This window comes from Purpureocillium takamizusanense, chromosome 2 (genome assembly GCF_022605165.1).
Source record: "Purpureocillium takamizusanense chromosome 2, complete sequence".
In the NCBI taxonomy this organism is placed as follows: domain Eukaryota; kingdom Fungi; phylum Ascomycota; class Sordariomycetes; order Hypocreales; family Ophiocordycipitaceae; genus Purpureocillium; species Purpureocillium takamizusanense.
In genome coordinates, this window is record NC_063069.1 from 3618565 (window position 1) to 3641307 (window position 22743).

The window sequence follows — 22743 nt, forward strand, 5'->3', positions numbered from 1 at the left end:
GCGTATGCGTTTCATCTCAACAACTGCGCCAGGCTCGCAACGCCATCATACACAGTAACATCTCATTTGTAGGCCAACAATAGATCCAAGCGGCCCGTGACACAGCACTGCGCCAGCGAATTGCCGCACATAGCCTTTAGATCATTGTGGCTGGCCCAACCAGGGCCCGGGATGATCAACAGCTCCTGGTTCTAGAAACCAGCCGGTGTGTTACACAGACAAGCCGGGAGATAAGTATACCATTAGCAGCATCTTGGAGCCCTTCCTAGTACCTTATTGACTGAGTTGGTACTGTGCTCCATGCCTTCCTTCGTCATCCGCACCATGGCGCACGGCAAGTAGACTTGGGATGGTGTTTTCTCCACGATGTAACCCCGATGCTTGCGTTGCACCTCGACTCGGCCTAAATAATGCACCGACACAACTTGGCGCGGTTTCTCGAACCAGGGGTGCCGCCGCATCGCTGGCAGAGCACCTGGATGCGTTTGAGAGTTTGGGTAGCATGCACTTCATTCGGTCTCGTAGGGCAAACTCACCAAGGCTTGGCTTCGTAACGCGGTTCCATATGTTGCCTCTCAGGTCAATTTGATAGAAGCCTCAAGGTGGTGCCGCAGCTATCGGCACGAAGTTCGGCATCGAGCTCTGTTGCCTATCTGTGCTGTAAGCCCAGGTTTGAGCCGTGATAGGAACTGTCATGGCCTTCTCATGGTGTCGTCATTGCTTGCCCGCGGCGCGCGCGGGTGGAATTGATGTAACGAGTTCATGCTGCCATGGTCGGTATTGGCAGGCCTTAGCGAACGAGCCCTCATATCTTTGCGCTCAGGTAGATGCCCGCTGCTTCAGTATGCCGATTCACTGGACACGCAGTGTTGCTGACCTTTCGCTGACAGCACGCCAGGCTACGTCGTATGCGCATCCTTCAGGATTACAGGCTACTATAGTTGTAGGATGGCACCCTTTCGCCCTGGGGTGCACGCAGTAAACGGCCAAGCCCGCCTTGCCGCCAATCCCCGCCGTTTTCTGGGCATCCTTGACTAGGGAAACATGTTCGGAGCTCAGTCTCCTGTCTGCGTCCTGCATACATAACAAAACGTATGTCAGCGTCTGCCCTTTATGATGTTGGACGTCTGCCATCTTATATGCCACGACGCAACGTAACTCCGTGTCTGTCAGAATTAGTCGTCGGGTCTTTCTTACTCAGGCCGACTGCTTTCACAATGACCAAAGAGGATTGGACGCTGGTAACCGACCGCAGCCAGAAGAAGAGAATACAGAATCGAGTCGCGCAGCGCACGTACCGTAAGTTATGGACACGGCTAGCTACCCCATCCAGATATACTTACATGCTTGCCAGGCAACCGGATAAAACAGAGGGTAGAGGAACTTGAGAAAGAGGTCAGCGAATACAGACGTCGTGAGCAGGAGGCGGAGGGCATCAAAGATGGAGAAGCCAGTGCCAATGGCAGCAGTGTGGCTATGCAAAGCAGTGCCACGGACATCCGCAGAAGCCCGGGGCGAGACAAAGAGAACCCAGCCGGACCCAGCCGTTCGAACTGTACCGCCACGAGCAGAGACCAAAGTACCAGCAACAATAGCGATAAGAGCAACGACAGGGCCAGCAGCAGCAACAGCAGTTACATTTTAGATATGGAGATGGCAGATGGAGATGCGAGGCCCAGCGACATGGGGACGATGCTGCAACCGGGAGGCTCGGCGATACAGTCCCAGTGCTTGGCGCAACCAGGCCATCCGCGATCGCAAATGCCCCCGCAAGTTGCCTTTGCATCCTTCCCCGGATTTGCCTCTCCGCCTTTGTCTCAGCCCTACAGTCTCAGCCCGGACTGGGGCTGGTCAAATGTCGCCAGCAACATGTACCGAGAGACCCTGCATCAACAGAGCCTGCCTGGTAAGCAGCACCTCCGCGCATTATTGTCATGGACAGAGGGCTTATATCAGACTAATGTTTCCATTCGTAGCTTTCACTGGTATCGGTGCAGGCAGACAAAGCAGCACATGCAACGGTAACGCGGCGGGCTCGGACGCGTCGTATCAGCTGTCATCTGAAACTTCTTATTTAGTCCGGCCAGGAGTTCAAGAACACAGCCACATTCCGACACCAGATGGGACCATGGATATTCCCACCACAACTGCAGACCGGTCCTCAGACGGGGGCTCCATAGGAGCTCCTAGTCCTGCTAGCTCAGGGAGCGTCTCAAGCACGACACCTCAACGGAACTACAACAACACAATTACAGTGGACCCATCTCTGAGAGACAGGCCATTAGAGGAGAGATTTGAGCATCTTCGTCAGTGCATGGAGAGTCTGGGCCTGGGAAGCCTCGAGGACAGTATGGGACGGTATTACACAGAAGACTTCGACCACGACTCCGATATATCACAGGATCAGCGCAACAGTAGACACAGCGAGCTACCTCTGTTGCTGGCCAAACTGCGTACAAACGCAAAAGGGTGGTCGCAGTGGGAGGCGCACGGCTATCAATATGAGATCATCAAGTCCGCAGAGACCATTGCTCGCTCTGAGAGAGCCGAATGCGCCGCATCACGAACGGCGTTTGCAGATGTCTTGGTCGAGATCGAGAAGCTGCCTACCGAGACTGATGGGTTGGACAATTCTTCATTATCAAAGGCATTCCGACCTTTAACAAAACTGTTTCAGGACAAGGTAAGGGGCCAGACCTATGCCCAGTACAGGAAGTTGCACGGTAATAACCAGACTCCCTAGGTTCCAAAGTTGTGGGCATTGACCGAGTCGCTCGTCGGCTGCGACGAGAGCGCGAACCAAAGACAGCGCCGTTATACGTCTCTCGCCATCATGTTACTTCTTTGTTGCTCTGGCCAAGTTCGAAAGCCGCAGATGACAGCGTTGATTGGTAGTTGCATGGAAATTGCGTATGGCAGTCAGGCCTAGGGAGAATGAGCGGAACAGCGGCTTGTTGCAATTCTGGATATCTTTACAGAGGCGCCTCGGGGAAAGTAAAATGAACATGGAAAACAGGACGGGATTCATTGGAACCCAAATTTCTTCTTGCCCACAGTAGAAACCTGATAGATAACTAGCGAGTGGTGCCTTTTGTTGGCCTGTACCGAAGCGGCGTGAATCTGCCTTGTCTGTGACTTGATTCACGAATGTCTCTTGTTACGACGAGTGAAAACAACGTGTAGTTCCTCCGGATGTAGCATGCCGAGATCCTTGGAGTCTTGTACAAGCTTGCTACCATCTTCGCCGGGAGCAAACGCCACGTCGAATTGGAGGATGATCTGAGACGCAACCACCGCCAGCTGTATGTAGGCCAGGTTTTTGCCTATGCAGGATTCTGATCCAGCCAGGAATGGCAAAAATGCGTCCTTGTGCTTGATCATTTCAGGCCTCGAGTACCACCTTTCGGGCACAAACTCGCGGCATTGATCGTACACTTGCTCGTCTGTGAGTCTCTGTTAGAAGCCACCAACTAGACCGACCGGAGAACTTCGTGCAATAGATGGGGTAGCATACCTAGGCCCATGACGTAGGGCGGCATCTGAATGATGGTGTCCCCTGGCACGTGCTGCTCACCAATGCGGATTCCCTCGGGAGGAGTCTTCCGGAAAAAGCCAGATGGCCCAGGGTAATGCAACCGCAGTGTCTCGTTGATGCACGCATGGAGCAGCTGGGCCTGGCGAATGTCCGAGTACGAGATCAGGTTCGGGTCGGATACAAGCGGCTCCACCTCTTCCCGCACTCTGTTGACGAGGCCCGCCTCCTTGCAGAACCGATAAAACATGTGTACCAGCGTTGTCGACGTCGTATCGCTGCCTGCAACAATCAACATGCGGGAATCGCCTTGGAGAAGGGGCAGTATTGCTCGCTTCGTTTCCGAGGTCAGCCGGTCGTAGTGCTCGATCAGCGGCTGCATCATGTCCGCGTGGGCTGTCTTGCCCTGCTGTTGCATGCGGTTCTCCAGCTGCGTCGCCGCAAAGGCGGCCAAGCCGCGATTCCCGGAATTGGACTTGGGAATGGTGGCAAATACCCGGTATAGCCAGGGTGGCAGCGCGAAGCCTTGAAGATGCAGTCCGTCTCCCACCACCTGAAGCGCCGAGTGCGTCTCGCCGCTGGCGAGCATATTGAAGGACCCATTGAAGACAATGTCACACATCATGTCCATGCCCCAGTACCCGAACCACTTCGTGACGTTCATTGGCTTTCCCGATGAGGCATCGATTTGAGATGTGAGCAGGTCGTGAAACTTTTGTAGGCGCGAAGCGTAGCCTCGGAGCGCCTTGTCGTTGAATGCCGGCGCGAGGATGCGACGTCTCCTATCGTGGGCAGCCCGATCGCGCGTTGTGTTGGTCGAGATATACGGCATGTCTTGACCGTACCAAGCCGACTTGATGCATTTCGAGTTTGCTCCGAGGACGATCTTCATGCCGTTCGGGTCCACAATGGAGAGGTCGTTGGGTCCAACGCGAACATATCGGCCATATTTTTGGTGCAAGGCGTGGAGCTGTCGGTGTCCACGGAGGTCGGAACTCAGGTATACAAAGTATAGCTTGGACAATCTCGCTGCAAATGGTCCTGGAAACCGATTCAACGGGTTGAAAAATAGTCGGTAAAGACAAACACTGCTCGCTAGGCCAGCTAGATAAAGAATTAACAGCACTGATGTGCTTGAGGTGACTGCGAGAAGTGACGTGGCGCTGCCTTCTCGTGACCACTTGACGGCCCAGAGGGATACCGACCCAGCGAGAAGTATGGCCACATATCGCCAAGGGTATGCATGCCTTTCTCCATGCTTGAAGTGTAGAAGGTGTGTCGCGACTCCGCCGACGATGGCAAAAGCCTGTTCTGAAGTGGTTGGCATCATGTGGCTTTCTTAATACCCCAAACTCTTAGCAATCGGATTCGAGTTTTGTAAGCGATATTGCTACAGGTGCGATACCCGCTGTTGATGACGTCTGAGAGGGTATGGCTTCAACGACTCCGATATCACCGGCTCAACATAATGGTTGGCTCTGCTGAACTTGCATGATCTGCATAGATTATTGGTACGAAGGTTCCCCCGTGCCGCGGGCGGCGGCTTCGCCCTGTGGAAGTGGCCAAATGCGTGTTGCGCTAGTGGTGTGGTTGGATTAGTAGCCAAGTAGCTTAGCTCTGTTGGCGCCACAAGAGTACAAGATTGAAAGGATAGGTGACTGTCCCGTGTCACGTAGCTGAAGAGACACTTCTGCGAAATCGGCCATCCTCGTTGTCTAAGTCACAAGACATTTTTCACCACTTTGTGTCTTCGAGCGGCCCTCATCACACATAGGCACGACGGAGCAGTCGGGCTTATTCTGAGTACCGTCACCGACGACCCTTCCTAACCATGAAGGTAGCTAGACAAGGCAAGTCATAGTTACTGTTAGCTTGCGCTGTAGTTGGGCTGTACACCTCATGCGCTGGGCGGTCACAGCGCTCGACGACGCCACAAGGATCCTGATGCAGATGCCTGCAGTTCGTAGCATGCTTTTTGATGACTTTCCTGACGATGCACTGCCGACGAATAAGCCTTATTAGTTGGGTTTCTTGCTTCTGGAGTGTCACCGAGTCTGATCACAGATTCCGGACCACTGCATGTGTGGTGGATCGGGCCTCTTCCTTAACATTCAGCCCCTTCGCGTATACACTCCAACATGCGATTTGTCTTAGAGAAAACTAAGGCTGTTGAGGAACGGTCAGCGGTCGATCAGCGTCCACTAGAGCTTTTCCCCTGGGACTAAATGCTGGCCACTAAATCCCCTCACGTAAGCCATTCATCACCAAGGTGACGGTCGTGCTGGTCAACAGGCCATGGGCTACATCCAATGACGACCAGCACGTGACGGCACTGTTCGAGACGCCTTCGCATGTGTGTGGGATGATACAAACTCACCAAGGCTTGACTATTGACCAGGGTTCATCTTCCTGTCGCCTCTCACACTCGGTGTGCGCCGTCCGCATGAAACGAGTACGCAATCGTCCTTACTTACAGCTGCAATGGATCCGCAAGAGCGCAGTCCAAATCTGATGGCGCAGGTGCATGGCTTCATGTTTTCCTGGTGGGGACTGGTGGCCCTCCTCGTCCTCATCAATCTCAAGTCTTTCCCGGGTGTATGGACGATTCGAGCACTTTACCACCTGAAGGCCTCCTTCAACGACCAGCTCCGACAGACATTTGTATCACCAACAGCCGAAAATGAGCAGCGCCGGGTGCCAAAGACGCCCAAAGGTGCTGGCGACACGACTAATTGCCACCCGCTGTTCCGGCCAGAGATTATATCTTCACATGTGCCTCCAGCAGAGATCGACTTCAACTTGCACAAGTCCAACTCGACCTTTTTTACCGACTTGGATATTGCTCGCATCAAGTTGGTGGGCCGTATCATGGCCCCCGCTTGGCCTCTGGACCGCATGCTCGTCGAGTATAAAGGCCGCGATGGAGAGATGAAGCGCGAGCGAGTCAAGGGACGACCTGCGCTTGCTCTTGGTGCTACCTATACCTCCTTCAAACGAGAGATGAAGGTGCTGGCACGCTACGATGTGGAGTCCCGGATCCTTGGATGGGACTCTCGATGGCTGTACATTGGCTCTTGGTTCTTAAGCAAGAAGGGAGGTAAAGGCAACAGGCAGCTTTTTGCTTCCAGCCTCTCGAAGTATATTGTGAAAAAGGGCCGAATCACGGTGCGGCCAGAGCAGTTCCTGACCGAGTCTGGATGGATCCCTCCCCGTCCAGAGAGCAGCGCAAATAGTAATGGCTCGGAGTCAGGCCATGGGAGTGGTGGCAACACAACGCAGAAAAATCAAGACTCTTGGACGTGGGAAGAAATCGAGTCGCATAGGCTTAAGGGCATGTCTGTGGTGGGCGGATGGGCTGACGTGGACTTGCGTCTGGAGGAGGCTTGTTCTTTATGAACAAGGAACCGAGTGTGGGACAAAGTTTCAGTAAATTTAAAAATCATTTTTTCTCTACTTAATTGTATATGCAGTCCCGCTCCTTGCTGAGAGCTGAGGCTCGCGCACGATATTGACGAATTATGTGGGGGATGTGTACCTGCGAACTGGCTTGAGGCGAACCATCAGAGGGAGCTTCTCCCACAGTGTGAAGGATTTCTGGTCAAGCCAGTCGTGTGCTGGATCAATCAGTTCGAGGTCGAAGTCCAGAAGCAATCTTGCCATGATCAATCGCATCTCCACGTTGGCAAGCCTAGAATTAAGTTAGTCATGGGTCGCAAACGCCAGAAGTTTCAGTAGGATCGTACGATTTGCCAAGGCAGTTGCGAGGGCCTGCGGAGAATGGATTAAGGACTGAGCTGTTGTCCTTTTCGAACCTTGTGTCACCGAGAAAGCGCTCAGGCACGAACGCATTGGGCATTGTAAAATTCCTCTCAGAATGGTTCGCTGGCCACTGGGAGACTGAAACGGAGGTCTATCACCAGGTCAGTTGAGGTCTAAAAAAGCACAAGCCATAGCTGACTTACGCCTCCAGGGATCCAGTGCCCTCCGATCATGTCTCCATTGCCCGGCACAATGCGCATGAAGCCCGCAGGACTCGGAGGGTAAATGCGTAGCGCCTCAGAAAGAACGGCGTGGAGATAAGGCATGTTGCTAACCGCCTTGATGGTTGCCTCGGACGAGTGGTGGAACGTTCCGCGAACCTCCTTTGTGAGTTTCTCGAGAGCTTCTGGGTTGGACAGGAGCATGTAGGTGCACCCAGACAGAAGTGTTGCAGTCGTCTCGCTGCCTGCGACGAGCAAAATGTTGGCATTGCTGTCAATCTCGTCGCGGTTCATGCCCTTCGGTTCATCCTTGAACTTCTTGATGTGGGACATGAGGTCCGGATGCGATGACTCAGAGGCAAGTCGCTCGCCTACTCGGTCGAATACAAACTGGTTGAACTGTCGGCGTTGCTCGAGCAGGTTCTTTGGCGCCAAGCGCTTCACAATTGCCTGGAACAATGGGTACCGACGAATGGCGCTGTTCAGAGAAATTGCTCGTACGGACTTGAAGAGCATCCGGACCCAGGGATGGTAGTCGCTGTCTCGAAGGCAGTTGAAGGACTCGCCGAAAGTCATGTCGGCGATGATGCTGATGGGTGTTAGCAATCGGATACCATGTTGGTGCATGCTCAGTGATGTTTACTTACTCAAACGTGAAGAAGTTGAACCATTTCACCATATCGACTACACCCTTTGAATCGTTTTCGGTCTGTTCATGAAGTCGAAGAACAAACAACTCCACGTACTCTTGGATCATTGACTCCTGCTCACGAAGCACCTTGTCGGAAAAGGCCGGTGCCATCATTTTACGCATGCGCGGGTGCGCTTCGGCGTCCGCCTGGAGTATGGACCATGTGTTGTTGTATGGCGCCGCAAACCACCGCCGGTCCTTGAGATAGGTCCCCTTCGTGGCCTTCTCGCCATTGTGTGCGGCGTATACATCCTGCCAGATATCGGAGATGAACGACACCTCGTCGGGGGCGATGCGTACAACATCGCCATACTTCTGATGTAGGGAGTGAAGCCACTTCACTAGGTCGCCGCGCAGCTGGTTACGCACATACGGAAGTCTGCTACAGGCGGCATATTTGGGGCCCGGAATGCGACTCAAAGGATGGAAGAAGACGAGGTACAGGGAGCGAACGTAAAGGTACAGGACCGACTACAGTCTGGGTCAGCGCGTCTTCGATGATTGGGGCATTGAGGCTGGGCACGTACTACAGCAAATGCGCAACCAGCTGCTACGCCAATGTTGCTGAGTGTTAGGCGCGCGAACACCTCTGAAAAATTGGCGTGGAGGGACGGCATGTTGTGGGAGCCGCAAATGCTGTCGAAGATGAATATGCACGAATGCAAAAGCGGAGAGTTTCAAGCTGCTACGCTGCAGTGCATTTCACGATCGTGAAAATGTCAAAAATTACACAAACGTTGACCGCTGAATATAGACCTAGCCCCTGATCGTTGGTGAAAGTGATCATACGTCGGATAATCCGTTCCAACCGCCTACTGACTCTTGTTGGAGATGGTCGTCTCTGAGTAAGTATCGCTCGCATAGCCAAGCCAACAGTTTGCTTACGTGGGAGACTAGGCCGTCGTGTGTCGGCGCTTGCGGTGTTAGCAGCAAGTGACTGTCTGTTTGCTACGAAGCGTTACTTGACGTCCTGCTCTGGAACTTGACGTCTCGGGCGGAGGGGCCACGACATTGCTGGTATTGGTATAAAGCGCACATTTGGATTCTGGCTGGAATAAATGCTCAAAAATATTGGCGTTAGCATTGATATAATGGAGGGCTCGTCGACACTGTTCACTGTTCCACCTGACGATTGCCAGCGAGGCCGATTAGCCGTTGCCAGTGGGGTCTAACAGATATCCTGCAAGATGCATTGCCGAGTTAGCAATAGAATCACGACTCGAGCGGGCGCACAATTGACTTTTGAACGAAAGGCGCATTATCGTCGTTTTGCCGACTCAAACCAGCTCATGTTCCTCTAGCTGTACTCATTCGGGTAGTATAAGCGACGCGGCCCGTCGGATAACTTCAATTGGCAACACGAGATCGGACGATGGCCAGGCGGTGATGGGGGTTACACATAGCACGGGAGCCGCCGACTTCTCAAGCCCGCTCGCCTTGGCGGAACGGCTGCATGCTTAACCGAGAGTGTCAAGGACCAACTCGGATCTTGTGGATGTGGTGTTGTTGGGTTGGCTCGCAGGATGACAGTAGTGAATGCATGGTCCCATGTTCGTACTTGGTGCGCTGGTCGTGCCACACCGAGGCGATCCAGTCTCCAGGGCAAACTGGTCTCCAGGGAATATATGGGAGTATCAGCTCCCCGTCTGGCCAACGGTCTACTTCGTACATGCTCTACAAAAATATCCGAGGTCAAAGCTTCTTCCATCCCTCCACTTTCTTCCGGGCTTGATGATGGTCGAGTGTGCCCCCATCGCGTGCCACCTCTTGTCGTGACCTGCTGGGAGCACGAGCGGACGAACGAACCCCTTGGCGCAACGGAGGCCTACATGCTTCACCTTGGGGGCCGCGTCCAGTGATAAGCACTGTAGTACTAATACTTTCTATTTCCTAATGTGGCGACGCGCCATTGCGGCGAGCCAGCGGGCCCGCTCCCCCCCCGTGTACTCTACATGGCTGAGTGTCTCGTTACCGGGACTTGGCCGACGATCTGGGTACACGGCTGACCACTTGAGGTTTGGTATGCAGACAGAGTATTGCCAAGGGAGTACCGGTACGAACCATGACCATGGATCTCCCTGAGCGAATCCTACGTCGGCCAGTGCCTGAGCCACACCGGTGCTTTTGGCTGTCACGGCATTGCGCGCTGCAAGGTTAATGGCACACATGACTGGGCAGGGATGGCAGCTCGCGAGCAGAGCGGCTCAGGTCGGAAAGGTCCTGCGATGACATCGGTTCTGCCACTGCGTAGTACTAGATTCGCAATGCGTTGACACGTGCCCTACCCGTGTTTTTTCCTGTTGCTCTAGGGAGCTTGGGACTTGGATTCACGATACCGAGCCCCTTTGCCCGATTTTGGCTGCGAGATTGCGAACCGACACTGCTTTTCACAGGCACTGCTCCAGCAGACAACGCCATTCAAGCTTGTTGTGTGTGTCTCCGTGTCATTGTATGCGGATTCGCGTAGAATCCGACAATGTCGGCGCCAACGGCATGTTTGGATAGCTCTTTTGGGCCCTGGGCTGGTGCGGCATGCCGCGGTGGCTTCGACTTCACACTTCTCTTTGAAGAGACGATACTATCGATACTTTCGTCCGCCATCGTCATCCTCGTCGCGCCAATTCCCATAGTCCGGCTGGCTAGAAAGCCCCCAAAAGTGAGAACCAGCGCTCTCGACTGGCTCAAGAAGGTATGTCGTCACCTGTTGTCTCGATACCGATTTTTCGGGGAGCAGGAAATGCATGTTACCCGGCGCCTCTGCTAAGTTGTTGTGCCCATGGACGCAGACCTCGTCAATATGTTTTGTTCTTCTGAGCGCCGCGCTGGTCGGGCTATGGGCACGAAATTCCACCATCACCCAGACGCGCGCGTCAATTCCTTGCGCCGTTCTCACATTCGTATTGTCCATTGTCTACACCATTCTGTCATCAATCGAGCACCGCTTGTCTCTCCGTCCGTCTTCGGTGCTTAGTCTATATCTCGGCCTCTCCGTTCTTTTCGACATAGCGCGAACGCGAACGCTTTTTATGCTAGACAATGCCAGCGACAGCGCCATACCTCCCGTTTTCGCCTCGAGCTTAGCTCTGCGGGTGGTGATGCTCCTGCTCGAGTCCACCGAAAAACGCTCGCTTTTGCTCGCCAAGTACAACGACGCTGCGCCAGAAAGTGTGGGCGGGCCTTATAATCTCGGCGTCTTTTACTGGCTCAGCACCCTCTTCTTTACTGGCTACCGCAAGATCCTTGAGATAGGTGACCTCTATCCGCTAGACGATGAGCTGCGGTCGATGGGGCTGGCGCAGAAAATGTCTGACGCATGGGGGAAAGGTATGCGCTTGACACAACGCGTGAAGTGGCTCAAACGATCGATGCTGACATTATCCATCATCTTGAAAAAGTACCTGATAAGACGATTCCGAATGTTCTTTTCGTCACTTGGCTCAGGACTTTCTCCAAGACGATGTTCATGCCTGTTATACCCCGGATCTTCCAGATTGGCTTCACCTACGCTCAGCCTTTCCTGATCACTGCCGCGATTGAGCTGGCAGCAACCCCGCAAACGCAACCATATAACAACAATGGGTATGGTCTGATAGGCGCCTATGTCCTCGTATATACTGGAATCGCGGTATGACTCCCTTCGGCTCCTCTCTTTGCCTCTGACTCGCTCAGTGGTTGATGTTTGTGCATCGCATAGGTTTCGGTTGGCCAGTATGAATGGCGGAACTACCGCGCGGCAACAATGATGCGCGGTAGCATTATTCCACTGATATATCAGAAGTCCTTGGCCCTCGACTCATGTTCCACAGCCACATTTCATCCCACTGCTGCGCTCACACTCGTGAGCACCGATATTGAAACCATCACTTCCGGCCTGGTCCAGATCCACGAAACTTGGAGCAACTTAGTGGAGATTGGACTTGCCATCTATCTGCTGGAGAGGCAACTTGGCGTCGCCTGTGTCATGAGCGTTGGATTTGCCTTGGGTAGGTCTCTCCACTCCAGTTCTTGAACTACAAAGTGGCCTTCTCTGACCTAATTCCCCGCTTCAGTCGTCATGGTTGGTACAGTATTCCTCGCAAAGCCAACTGGTACACATCTAGCAGCCTGGATCCAGGCATCGCAAGTCCGTGTGATTGAGACCTCCAAGGCACTTGCCAGTATCAAGTGGCTGAAGATATCCGGTCTAACGGATGTTGCTTTTTCCGTCATCCAAAATTTGCGAAAGAAAGAGCTTGTCGTGTCAGAGAAGTTTCGGTACCTTCTTGGACTTTCACTGGTGTTATGTATGTTGCCTCCCCGTTTGCCCGTCTTCACGCAGCTGAACAAACGCAACTAGCGATATGCACGCCTATAATGGGACCTCTCCTTACCTTTGCCGTCTTCGCTGGAATCGCGACCCACGGCGGCTCAACATTGACAATTGCAAAAGTGTTCACCGCATTCTCGATTATTGTGCTTCTGAATAGCCCTTTGGCCAAGATCGTGCAAGCACTCCCACAGATCTTCGGCTCTATCGCATCCTTTCAGCGCATCCAGGATCATCTCAACGCGGATGAGCGACATGATCCCCGCTCAACAGCGAGCGATGCCAGGCCTGAGAGCGCCCATGCCTTTCAGAAAACCATCTCTGGAAGCCACAAACTTACATCGCCGGCGGAACTCAGTGACGACACGATGATATCCATCGAAGGAAAGTTCTCGTGGCGGAGTGAGGCTGCTACGACAGCAAGTGGAACCAGTCTTGTCACCAGAAGTGATGAGGGGCACTTGGCCGCCGGCGAGAATGAGGACGCTCGAGACATACCAGTCATTGATATATCTCCTCGCCTCGACATACCTCGAGGCGCACTGACGCTTATCCTCGGTCCCGTCGGTTGCGGAAAATCTACGCTCTTGAAAGCGCTCTTGGGCGAATTATCCTCTTTTGATGGTGTCATCGCGGCTCATTACTCGGGAGCAGTCACATACTGTGATCAGAACCCTTGGTTGCCAAATGAAACCGTTAAAGACATCATACGTGGTAGATCAGCCAGTGACAATGCCGATGCGGACAGCTCTGAGAAGGCGGACTTCGACGAGGACTGGTACCGCGTCGTGGTGGGCTCCTGCGAGCTACAGCGAGATATGCAAATCTGGCCACGGGGCGACATGACACCTGTAGGCTCCAAGGGAATCTCAATGAGCGGTGGTCAGAAGCAGCGACTGGTCAGTCATTTGTCATTGGGCAACTTACCAACGATGGAGCTGACCATTGACAATAGTCGATCGCCCGAGCCGTGTATGCTCGGCGTGCGCTTGTCATCTTTGACGACGTCTTCAGCGGCCTGGACGCCAACACCGAAGATATCGTATTCGAGAAGTTGCTTGGCAATTCTGGTCTCCTTCGTAAGGCCAACATGACAGTCGTTCTCGCATCTTCAGATGGTTCGTTCACTCTCCATGGCATTGCCCTGTCTTCTTTTACGCTGACACGACTGCAATAGTCCGCCGCGTCCCTTTCGCTGATAAGATCGTCCTACTCAATCAACATGGCCAGGTAGAGCACACAGGCGTCCCGGCAGATCTCAAACAGGTTGCCGAACTTGGCTGGGCAGACCGGGATGTGGACGCTCAGCACTCGAAGCCAGGCAATGACAAATCGGGCCGCAAGCAAGGAGAACAGTCCGAAAGTGCACCAGAAACCCTACGACGGTCACACACTAACCACGGACCGGACAGCTCCGCGGCGGTGCAGGAGGTCCTCCAAGCTGTCGAATCTCAAGCCGACACTGCAAGGCAAATGGGTGACTCGGCTGTTTACAAGTTCTACGTCAAGTCTGCCGGCTGGCTCACAATGACAATATTTCTCATTGCAATTTGCGTCTACGCATTCTGCGACTCTTTCCCCAGTAAGTCCAGCAGCGCATTGCGGTAGACAGCTCTGAGCTAAGTAATACAGGCGTATGGCTCAAATGGTGGGCGGAAGCAAATGAGAAGAACCCAAATTCGGACCTGGGCAAATGGCTTGGGGTTTACGCGGTTCTCGGGGTCGGGGCCGTCGCGGCGTGCCTCATCGGAACCTGGCAGCTCTTCATCATCACGATCAACCGATCCGGGTTGTATTTTCACAACCTTTTGGTAGAAACGGTATCTCGAGCGCCGATGATGTTTCACTCCACGACAGATACCGGCATCACCGTGAATCGATTCAGCCAGGACCTTCAGCTCATTGACATGGAACTCCCGTCTGCCGCCCTGGGGGTCGTAATGGGTAAGTCGTAGTCGACATACACGCGCTCTACCAAGCACTTGCTAATTGTGTAGCACTATCATTCGGTGTCGCCCAGTTTATCTTAGTGTGCGTTTCCTCAAGATATATGGCTGCTCTTCTGCCGTTCCTCCTGGTCGTGTTGTACGCCATTCAACATTTCTACCTCCGCACTGCGCGTCAGCTCCGGCTCCTCGACATTGAATACAAGGCCCCGCTATACACCCAGCTCATGGAGACCATTTCTGGCGTTGTTACCATCCGCGCCTTTCGCTGGGAAGCCCAATCGACCGCAAAGGCGATGCGAATTTTGGATATATCCCAGAGGCCGAGCTACCTCCTTTTCTGCGTGCAGCGCTGGATCACCTTTGCCGTCAACATGGTCATCATGGTGCTGGCCGTCATCCTTATCGTGTTCACGACCACCCTGCGCGAAGCAATTGGTCCGGGATACGTTGGCATTGCTCTGAGCAATATTTTGGCCTTTAGCGCGACTATGCAGGCGACAATCACGAGCTGGGTTACACTCGAGATCGCATTAGGAGCGGTTGCCCGTATCAGAAGCTTTTCTATGCAAGTTCGAAGCGAAGACGATGAAGCAAGAGACAGCCTAGCAAAGGCGGGTGTGGACGCACAGCTGCTGAGTCTCACTGCAGAGACTGTCGGAGAATGGTGGCCGAGTCAAGGGCGAATTGAGCTCGACAACGTCACTGCGTCATATCCGTACGTTCACATTGTCGAGGCCATGAATTCCCGCGGAACCGTTTTGCTAAACATCGCTCAACAGTTCATCTGGCCGAGTCTTGTACGATATCACCATGGTGGTCGAGCCGGGCCAAAAGGTTGCAATATGCGGGAGGACGGGCAGGTACGTGACAAGTCGCCGGACAGTAACACGACCCGAGTGGCTGATTCACAGCGTGCAGCGGCAAATCATCGCTGTTTCTCAGCCTTCTCGGGCTCATAACCCAAGACTCTGGTTCAATCGTGATAGACGGCGTCGATTTGGCTACCCTGCCGCGAGAATACCTGCGGTCGCAGATTGTCGCGGTGCCGCAGGAAGCCTACATCCTCGATGGCACTGTGCGACTCAATGCGGACCCGTATCATAACAAGGAATCACTCGGAAGCGCAAACTCATCAGGCTCGCGCGATGACCAGATCATTGATGTGCTGAAGCGCGTTGGCTTATGGGAGAAGATCGCAGGTCGCGGGGGCCTCGACATGGTCATTGACGACAAATTTCTGTCCCAAGGCCAGGCCCAGCTAATGGTACTCGCACGAGCGATGCTCCGAAAAGATGAGAGCCGGGTTCTCTTGCTTGATGAGGCAACGAGCAGGTAAGATAGCCCTCCCACCTCTGTGAGGTACAGCGGGAAGCTAATGGGTTTTGCAGCTTGGATGAGGCCACCACCACACTTATCGACGAGATTGTGAGCACATGGTTCAAGGACTGGACAATTCTGGCCATTGCCCACAAACTCGACGCAATTTTGGACTATGACCGCGTCGCTGTGTTGGATGCCGGCCGTCTCGTCGAATACGACCAGCCTCGTGCGCTTCTACAGCGGCCAGCATCCATCTTCAAGGAACTGTACCTGCTGTCAACTAACCAGGCGTCCAGCCCGACTCCAAACTCTGATGAGTAGTAGGCTGGTGTTATTTCAAGTCAATCCCACTTCTGTCACATAGGACGGTCATTGCTTATCGTGGTAACCCGTGACCGCCACGCACCGAGTCTCTGCTTTTCCACTTTGGCCTTGTACAGTATATAGACGAACTATCATAGCAAACTGTAAGATATAATTTTTCTGCATTTCATGTCCTTCAAGTTGATGCCACACATGATAGCGTTGATATAAAGTGTGCTTGACTTGGCAATTTCTTCGTCCCCTACAAGGATCCTGATGCTATCGTTTCCAGCAAGTCCCAAGTATGCCAAAATCGCAGCCTACCCGCGCCAGACAGCCTCGAACGTCATGAAAGTACCAGCAACCTCATCCCGAATAATCTCAAAGCGCTCATCCGCTGCCTTGAAGAGATCCGTCATCTTTTTCGCGGCCTGCTTGGTGTGACCAAACAGCGAGAGCGTCTTGAGACTGATTACATTGCTATACTTCAGCAGCGAGCGAGGCATGACCGCGGCAGCTTCGGGGCCAACGTCCACCATCAGATCTAAGACGAGAACACGAGCCCCGGGACGAAGAGCGGGCACCAGTGCCTGGATAATCTTGACGATGTCCTTGTTGGACCAGTCGTAAAACACCCACTTGAACAGATAAATGTCTGCCTGAATCGGCTGAGGGGTGAAGAAGTCATGAGCAAGGAAAGAGACGCGCTTCTTGAGCTCGTCAGAGATATAGCCATCGTCAAACTTTGCCTGACAACTGGGAAGATCCTGGACGATGATCTTGAGATCGGGGAACTTTTCAGCAAGAGGCACGTCGTCGTGGCCGCCTGAGCCGCCGAGCTGGTAGATAGTCAGCCACTTGTTCGTCAAGCCTAGATCCGGATAACTTACATCGACCACGGTGGCTTTGCCAGCACCAGCCCAATCAAGGGCTTCAAGGAGGGCACTTTCTGCACCCATCTTCTCCTTGGCCAGGCGCAGCGATTCGACCATATCTCTCTGTCGCCAGCCTTTTCGCTCACCTTCACCGTCCCGGTCGAGCCAGTCATAGTAATCCTTGAATTGGCCAAGAGGGCCGCCCTTATAGAGCATGCCAAATGGTGTCTCGCTGATCTCATTGGTGAGCTTGTCCTTGCCAAGAAAGTTCTTCTCAAGCGCTCGGTTGAGGATGGAAAGCGGCCCCCCAAGACCATCAATGGTGAGGTTAACGATGATCCGCAGAGTGGGATCCTTTATCATCGCGGCAGATCGTGACGTGTGGCGGATGCGCGAGTTGGGGTCACCAATCGTCACAGGCTCAAAGATGCGGTTGCAGAAAGCGTAGGGCAGGATGGCTTCAACCGCCTCCTGCGGAAGGCGGACAGCCTTGGCGATCTCGGCAAAAGAGGCGTCGCCGTCCAGCGGGACCGCATCCCAAAAGTTGAAGTAATTGAGGATGTTGAGAGTGGCCGAATCAGCCATCGCCTACAGATCTCGCCATCAGCCTGACTGCCTTGTGGGAATGCTACTCATTTCATGGCGAACGCACGTTCTGAGCGACATCAGTGATGCTCTGAGAGGCCCCATGCACAAGAAAGGTCAAGTCATTGAGAAGATCGAGCAGTGCGAATCGCTCAGTCACTGTCTCGGGAGGGAGCTTCGAGAAATCCTCCTGACATTCTGCGGCAAAAGTAGGGTCGGGGATGTCATTCTCATCCATGCGCTTAATGAGCTGCTGAGAACTCTCAATGAGCTTCTCCAGTCTCTCCTTTAGGGACACGGGAGGGGACGCAGGGACGGCGGGAGCGCCGTTGGTGTCGGCCTGCGACGCGGCAATGTCGTATTGAACGTTTTCTCCCATGATGAGTAGCGCGTGATGATCAATGAAGGAAGCTGTGTTTACAACGAGCACGAGATGATTGACCCGCTGATGAGCTATCTTCCTAACATTTCATTATAAAAACTACGGCAGACCAAGTGTTTTGACTCGGACACTAAGGGCCAGCGTCCATTTCGTGGCGTATGCGGCGCGAATTCGCATGTCAGGGTCTCTCATTAGGCGACATCCGAAGTGTCAACATCTAAAAAGGGGCGTTTCATGGTTGTGTGCTATTATATATGGGGACTTCTAAGCCTTGGGGTGTAATCTTTGGGGCTCTGCTGAGTCTGCTCAATGATTTGCATTGATACAGGGGGTTGTCACAGGGACCAAGCACCAGGCATCCCACAAACCTGTTTATCGTCCGGGTGCCATTGAGTTGACAGCGATGCGATAGACATTTGGTGAGTAATCGTCAAGCTGCACTGCGGGCATTTTGTGGTCGTGTCTTGCTTAATATCCTCGGTGCGACCTTGAGCGTGCAACTGGCCACGGGCAGGCGCTTACTGTCCAGCGCAGGAGTCGCAAGTAGGTCCGCCTCACAGGCCAATCGCACGACCTTAGGTGAGCCAGGCGTCTTTGAAGCCCGGAAGATGCCAGCTGAGGCGTTTCTACCGATGTGGGCTTGGGTCACCGGGGCCAAATAACCGTTCATGTTTAAGCGCGGACTCGACCTAGAGGTGGTATAGGGTATCTTTCATCGGACGTGCTCCAAGGTTGCCACGCCTTTGTCGCGATCCCCGGGCATTCGCTCTGGTAGGCTTGCCGGTAGGGCTAGGCATGCCCTCGGTCGGATGCTGATTTGAAGTACAAGCTTTGATGCATATCTGCGAATGCGAAAAATCTTGGGAGCACTCCTGACTTCCGCTGGAATCTAACTAGTATGCCAAATCGACTACATGTACGGGACTCGACAAAGATTCCTTCGACTCTCTAGAGATAGCACTAGACCACTTTCCTACCTATCTTTCCACTGAATCTTGGATTGCGCCCCTGATCATACATTGGTTGTGTAAAATTGGCCTTGTCGCCAGACGACTCCTGCCCATCGACCGTGGACCGATGAATTTTGACGGCGCCCATTGAGCGACGCGACCGCTCGTCCTATGGTGTATTAGATGAGTGCTGAGCTCAATACCGGGCGAGCAGCCGCCTACTATATTTATTGACCGCCTGCTAGGTTGCTTGCGCTCCGAAAGATAAAACTTGGCCCTTGAGCTGGCAATGAAATACTCTAGTATTCAAGCAGTCTTGCAGCCAGTTCTACTCAGTCTATCAGGAAGTCAACTCAACGGCCTGCCCAGCGGCTACAGGTAACTACCCGCTGCCACGGAACCCTGAAAACTACCCATAGGGCCTTTGTAGCGCTTGGCAAGCAGGGAATCTGGGCAGCCATCAACGTCATTCGGTGACATCATACCGCCAACCCCCAAGATGTGAGACATGGTTTGTCACCACCCGCTGGAAGAAATCCAATCGTGATCGCCAACTCGTGCTCCCTTCAGTCGGTGGCGATTCCTCTTAAACTGCCGGGTCGCCCCCAACTGGGCGCGACAGACGTGCGCACGAGCTATCGCCATCAGACACGTCAATGGACTTGATGCTACCTCGTCGCTCAACTCCCGGTCTGCGACAAATGTTATACAAGCCTGCCTCCCTCCACGTTCCCCCGTTCGTGCCACCCGGGCCGACCCCAAACCTCAAAAGCCTTTCACACACTGCGACGTCCGAGATCTTGTCCTCGAAATGTCGTCCAGTGGCAGCGGTCGAAAGTCCGGTGACTACGGTCACGGCAGCACTCCCCGTTATAACTCGATCAGCAATAATCCGAAGACGTTTGTCGGTCGCTTAGCACCGCCAGATCCGCGACCGTCGAGGGCCGATCCCCACCATCGCAGCCACCGAAAGAGCAAAGAAAAGGAGAGCGGCGGCTTCGATTGGGGTGAAGGCATTGCGCTCGCACTCATCGGGGCGACGGCCCTCTTCAGCATCGACAGGCATTTGGACAAGAAGCGAAACAAATGAATGGCCGCTGCCGGGACGACATATTACGAACGAATGACATGAACGAATCACGAAGTACAAGATCATGGCGCCATAGCTTTTTGGTTATTTGGATAGTGTACGATACTTAGGAGCATAAGGATGGCTGAATCATGCACACGAGCGTTGTCGAGTGCTTCAACAATTGGATTGTGATTGAGAATCCTCCACTACTTCATCTATGAGCTTGCTGTGACTTGTCTCTCGATGGCCGTCCTCCAGCTCTCCAAACTCCGCACTTCCAGGCCTTCGACTTTGGCCTCATCATCCCACACACGCAGCTGGCACATCTCGCGACACCAGGCGCCCGATCCGAACTCGTCCTTCTCCGCCCCGCTCATGGGGCCACCTTGGTAGGCCAAGCTCTTCTTGCTCGCGTCCGACAGCTTGTCGTAGTACTCCTCGTCCACGGCGCAGAGATATCGTTTCGCAGCAACGTGTGACTCGACCAAACGCGCCACCTTTGGTGCAAAGCCCAGTGCCAGCAGGAATTTGGCTCCAAGCGTCTCGTGGCCGACCCTCCCGACGCTGCTGTTCGTTGTCTGTCCGCCGAGGTTCTGCGCGCGACCGCCGGTCAGGGACCAGAGATCCTTTGCCGGTGCGAACTGGCCAACATCGTGAAGAAGGGCCGCAACCTGGGTGGCCTCGTCGACGGGCGGTGAGGCGAGCGCGGCTTGGTTGGCGCACTGGAGCGAATGTTGTAATTGGGAGATGGGTTCGCCAATGTACGGCGTGTTTTCCGACGCTTCCAAAACACTAATGATGTATTCGGCAACAGAAGCCGGAGATAATGACGCGGGAACGACCATGTTGAGAGATGTAGCGGTTTGGGCTTCGTGTCCTTTCGGGTGTCCAGTGAGGCAAGAAACATGCAATATGAGGATGACGAGTTTGGTCAGCTTGACAACAGCTGGCGCACGTGGCCGTCGGATTTGCGCAGAGAACGGTGATGCTCCAGCACCGCTGCACAGGGCAACAATCCATGGAAATCCCAGCAACGTCTATGTCTTGTAAATCTTTGGCCGTTTAACCGTCGGACCGCTGCATGGCCACGCCTCCAAAACGGCTCCAGCGTAGCGGCCAGCTGTCCCACCAGGGCGGCCGTCATCTTCGCACGTGGGCACATCCGTTCGTGTAAAGCATAAGCCTCCGGCGACTAAACTAAACTTGAGTTTGACCCGACAAGCGACGCAACGTTCGCGTGGAGACTGTGCCATTAGTACAAGTCCACAACCGTCCCATCCAAAGGGAAGAGCCGGAAACGTGAGGACTGAAAAGAAAAATTCACGATTGGGCTGTTGAGGGCCTGCCGATTGCAACGTCGGTGCGAAGTCCGACTTTCTTGGCCTCGACTTTTGTGCGGGGCAAGGGCGGCAAGGAACGAAACAGGGGGGGTGATAAACCAAAAAGACGGCACCGAGCATGAACCGGGGCACTTGTCGCCCTCGGTTGCAGGCAGGCTTGCAGCGACATGGCTGTCGGTGTGAAGGCCGAGGCCACGGCGCCTTGCCTCTTGTGGTAGACGACTTGCAGATCCGATGGACCGGACTGGCTTCTGTCACACTCGCAGGGTTTGAGCAAAGGGCCTTGAGTGGCAGCTGTTCGCTGTTGTCTACCTGCAACTATCGCTAGCTACGATGGCAACGCAGACTGTCTAGAATGCAACCTGATGACCCGCCTCCAAACTCAGCATTGGCGAGCCAAAGCCATACGTGAATGCACCCTTCTCGTACGACTCTCCTTGTTTCCGCATGTGCGTGGCCGGCCACTCCTTCTTCCTGTCCTCATAGTAGCCCTTGTGCATGTCACCCTCACTTGCGCAGTTGTACGTGGCATAGATGGCCTTGCGATCGGCGCTGCTCGTGTTCGGCCCACTACGGTGCGCAAGATACGACGTAAAGATGAGCAATTGGCCTGCAAAACAGCTGGTCAGAAACGAGCCATTGTGCGTGCAGGAGAGGGCGTGTCCATTACCTGCTTCCAGCTCGACAGGCGCCCACGTCTGTGAATCTACCCAGCTCTGCTCAATGCAGTTGGTGGTCTTGTTGATGGGAACCTGCATCTCGTGGCTGGCATCGACGACCTCGAGCCCGCCGTTTCGGAGATTGGACGGGTCCACGCTCAGGAGGATCGTTAGGTGCTTCACATCCTTGATGTGTGTGTAGGCGACGGCGTCAATGTGAGGCGCAAAGCCGCCTGCTGCTGTCAGATACATCGCGGCTATACACGCGAGCCGGACACCAAATGCGATGAGACATACCGCTTCCCGACAGCTTGTAATTGATCTTCTCCTTAAACAAGAGCATGGGCTCTCCAGCAAGATCGTTCAGCAGCCCGAGGAGCTTCTCTCCTCTGAGCAGATGGTTGAAGCCCGTATGCCCGTCGACAAAGTTTTCCGTACGGCACAAGACACGCTCACCCTTGTCATTGACCTCCTGTTACCAGGGTTAGAACATGCCAAGTGTTCGCCCAAGACAAAGGCACGCGAGCCGGCAACGTACCTCATAGGGCATAAAGTCAGACTCCTCGGTGGGCTTGTAATCATGAACCTGCTGCGCCCAGCTTTGCAGATTCGTCACCTCCTCTGGCGAGAGGAAGTCACGGACAATGAGATAGCCATTCTTGTGGAAGAAGGCGCTCTGCTCGGAGGTGACCATTGTAACGGTACGGGAGGAGGCGTCAATGTGACTGCAGCAAAAAAGTCTGGCTTTGTGAGAGCAAAGCAGGGCCCTGTTCGACTATTGGAACACGAGACAAGTACG

The 22743-nt window shown here is 53.9% G+C and overlaps 9 protein-coding genes across 9 annotated transcripts; 4 read left to right on the top strand and 5 right to left on the bottom strand.

Annotated features, from left to right (window-relative positions):
• The first annotated feature begins 1101 nt into the window (after positions 1-1101).
• JDV02_002881 (uncharacterized protein) lies at positions 1102-3088 on the top strand. The gene is made up of 4 exons (XM_047983958.1): positions 1102-1299; positions 1355-1906; positions 1977-2683; positions 2744-3088. Exons 1-4 carry the CDS (start codon positions 1140-1142, stop codon positions 2927-2929), a joined length of 1605 nt encoding a protein of 534 aa, XP_047839930.1. The 5' UTR covers positions 1102-1139; the 3' UTR covers positions 2930-3088.
• A 28-nt stretch (positions 3089-3116) lies between these two features.
• On the bottom strand, positions 3117-4862 carry JDV02_002882 (uncharacterized protein; the record flags this gene model as incomplete). The annotated part of the gene is made up of 2 exons (XM_047983959.1): positions 3117-3443; positions 3515-4862. The coding sequence occupies 2 exons, from the start codon at positions 4860-4862 to the stop codon at positions 3142-3144; spliced, it is 1650 nt and encodes a 549-aa protein (XP_047839931.1). The 3' UTR covers positions 3117-3141.
• A 1151-nt stretch (positions 4863-6013) lies between these two features.
• Positions 6014-6928, top strand: JDV02_002883 (uncharacterized protein; the record flags this gene model as incomplete). The annotated part of the gene is made up of 1 exon (XM_047983960.1): positions 6014-6928. One exon carries the CDS (start codon positions 6014-6016, stop codon positions 6926-6928), a length of 915 nt encoding a protein of 304 aa, XP_047839932.1.
• Positions 6929-7048: 120 nt separating this feature from the next.
• JDV02_002884 (uncharacterized protein) lies at positions 7049-8820 on the bottom strand (the record flags this gene model as incomplete). The annotated part of the gene is made up of 5 exons (XM_047983961.1): positions 7049-7220; positions 7276-7442; positions 7495-8101; positions 8160-8674; positions 8731-8820. The coding sequence occupies 5 exons, from the start codon at positions 8818-8820 to the stop codon at positions 7049-7051; spliced, it is 1551 nt and encodes a 516-aa protein (XP_047839933.1).
• A 1859-nt stretch (positions 8821-10679) lies between these two features.
• Positions 10680-16099, top strand: JDV02_002885 (uncharacterized protein; the record flags this gene model as incomplete). Its single annotated transcript, XM_047983962.1, has 13 exons — positions 10680-10892; positions 10990-11527; positions 11599-11828; positions 11898-12186; positions 12253-12486; positions 12540-13408; positions 13465-13627; positions 13687-14091; positions 14142-14453; positions 14507-15173; positions 15238-15318; positions 15377-15790; positions 15847-16099. 13 exons carry the CDS (start codon positions 10680-10682, stop codon positions 16097-16099), a joined length of 4668 nt encoding a protein of 1555 aa, XP_047839934.1.
• A 302-nt stretch (positions 16100-16401) lies between these two features.
• Positions 16402-17920, bottom strand: JDV02_002886 (uncharacterized protein; the record flags this gene model as incomplete). The annotated part of the gene is made up of 3 exons (XM_047983963.1): positions 16402-16920; positions 16972-17544; positions 17609-17920. 3 exons carry the CDS (start codon positions 17918-17920, stop codon positions 16402-16404), a joined length of 1404 nt encoding a protein of 467 aa, XP_047839935.1.
• A 1332-nt stretch (positions 17921-19252) lies between these two features.
• JDV02_002887 (uncharacterized protein) lies at positions 19253-20153 on the top strand. The gene is made up of 2 exons (XM_047983964.1): positions 19253-19384; positions 19444-20153. The coding sequence occupies exon 2, from the start codon at positions 19685-19687 to the stop codon at positions 19961-19963; it is 279 nt and encodes a 92-aa protein (XP_047839936.1). The 5' UTR covers positions 19253-19384; positions 19444-19684; the 3' UTR covers positions 19964-20153.
• On the bottom strand, positions 20116-20955 carry JDV02_002888 (2-amino-1-hydroxyethylphosphonate dioxygenase (glycine-forming)). The gene has a single exon (XM_047983965.1). The coding sequence runs from the start codon at positions 20788-20790 to the stop codon at positions 20161-20163; it is 630 nt and encodes a 209-aa protein (XP_047839937.1). The 5' UTR covers positions 20791-20955; the 3' UTR covers positions 20116-20160.
• A 633-nt stretch (positions 20956-21588) lies between these two features.
• JDV02_002889 (2-aminoethylphosphonate dioxygenase) lies at positions 21589-22741 on the bottom strand. The gene is made up of 4 exons (XM_047983966.1): positions 22483-22741; positions 22242-22416; positions 21956-22177; positions 21589-21895 (listed from the first exon to the last, which is right to left on the bottom strand). The coding sequence occupies exons 1-4, from the start codon at positions 22636-22638 to the stop codon at positions 21636-21638; spliced, it is 813 nt and encodes a 270-aa protein (XP_047839938.1). The 5' UTR covers positions 22639-22741; the 3' UTR covers positions 21589-21635.
• Between the last annotated feature and the right edge of the window lie 2 nt (positions 22742-22743).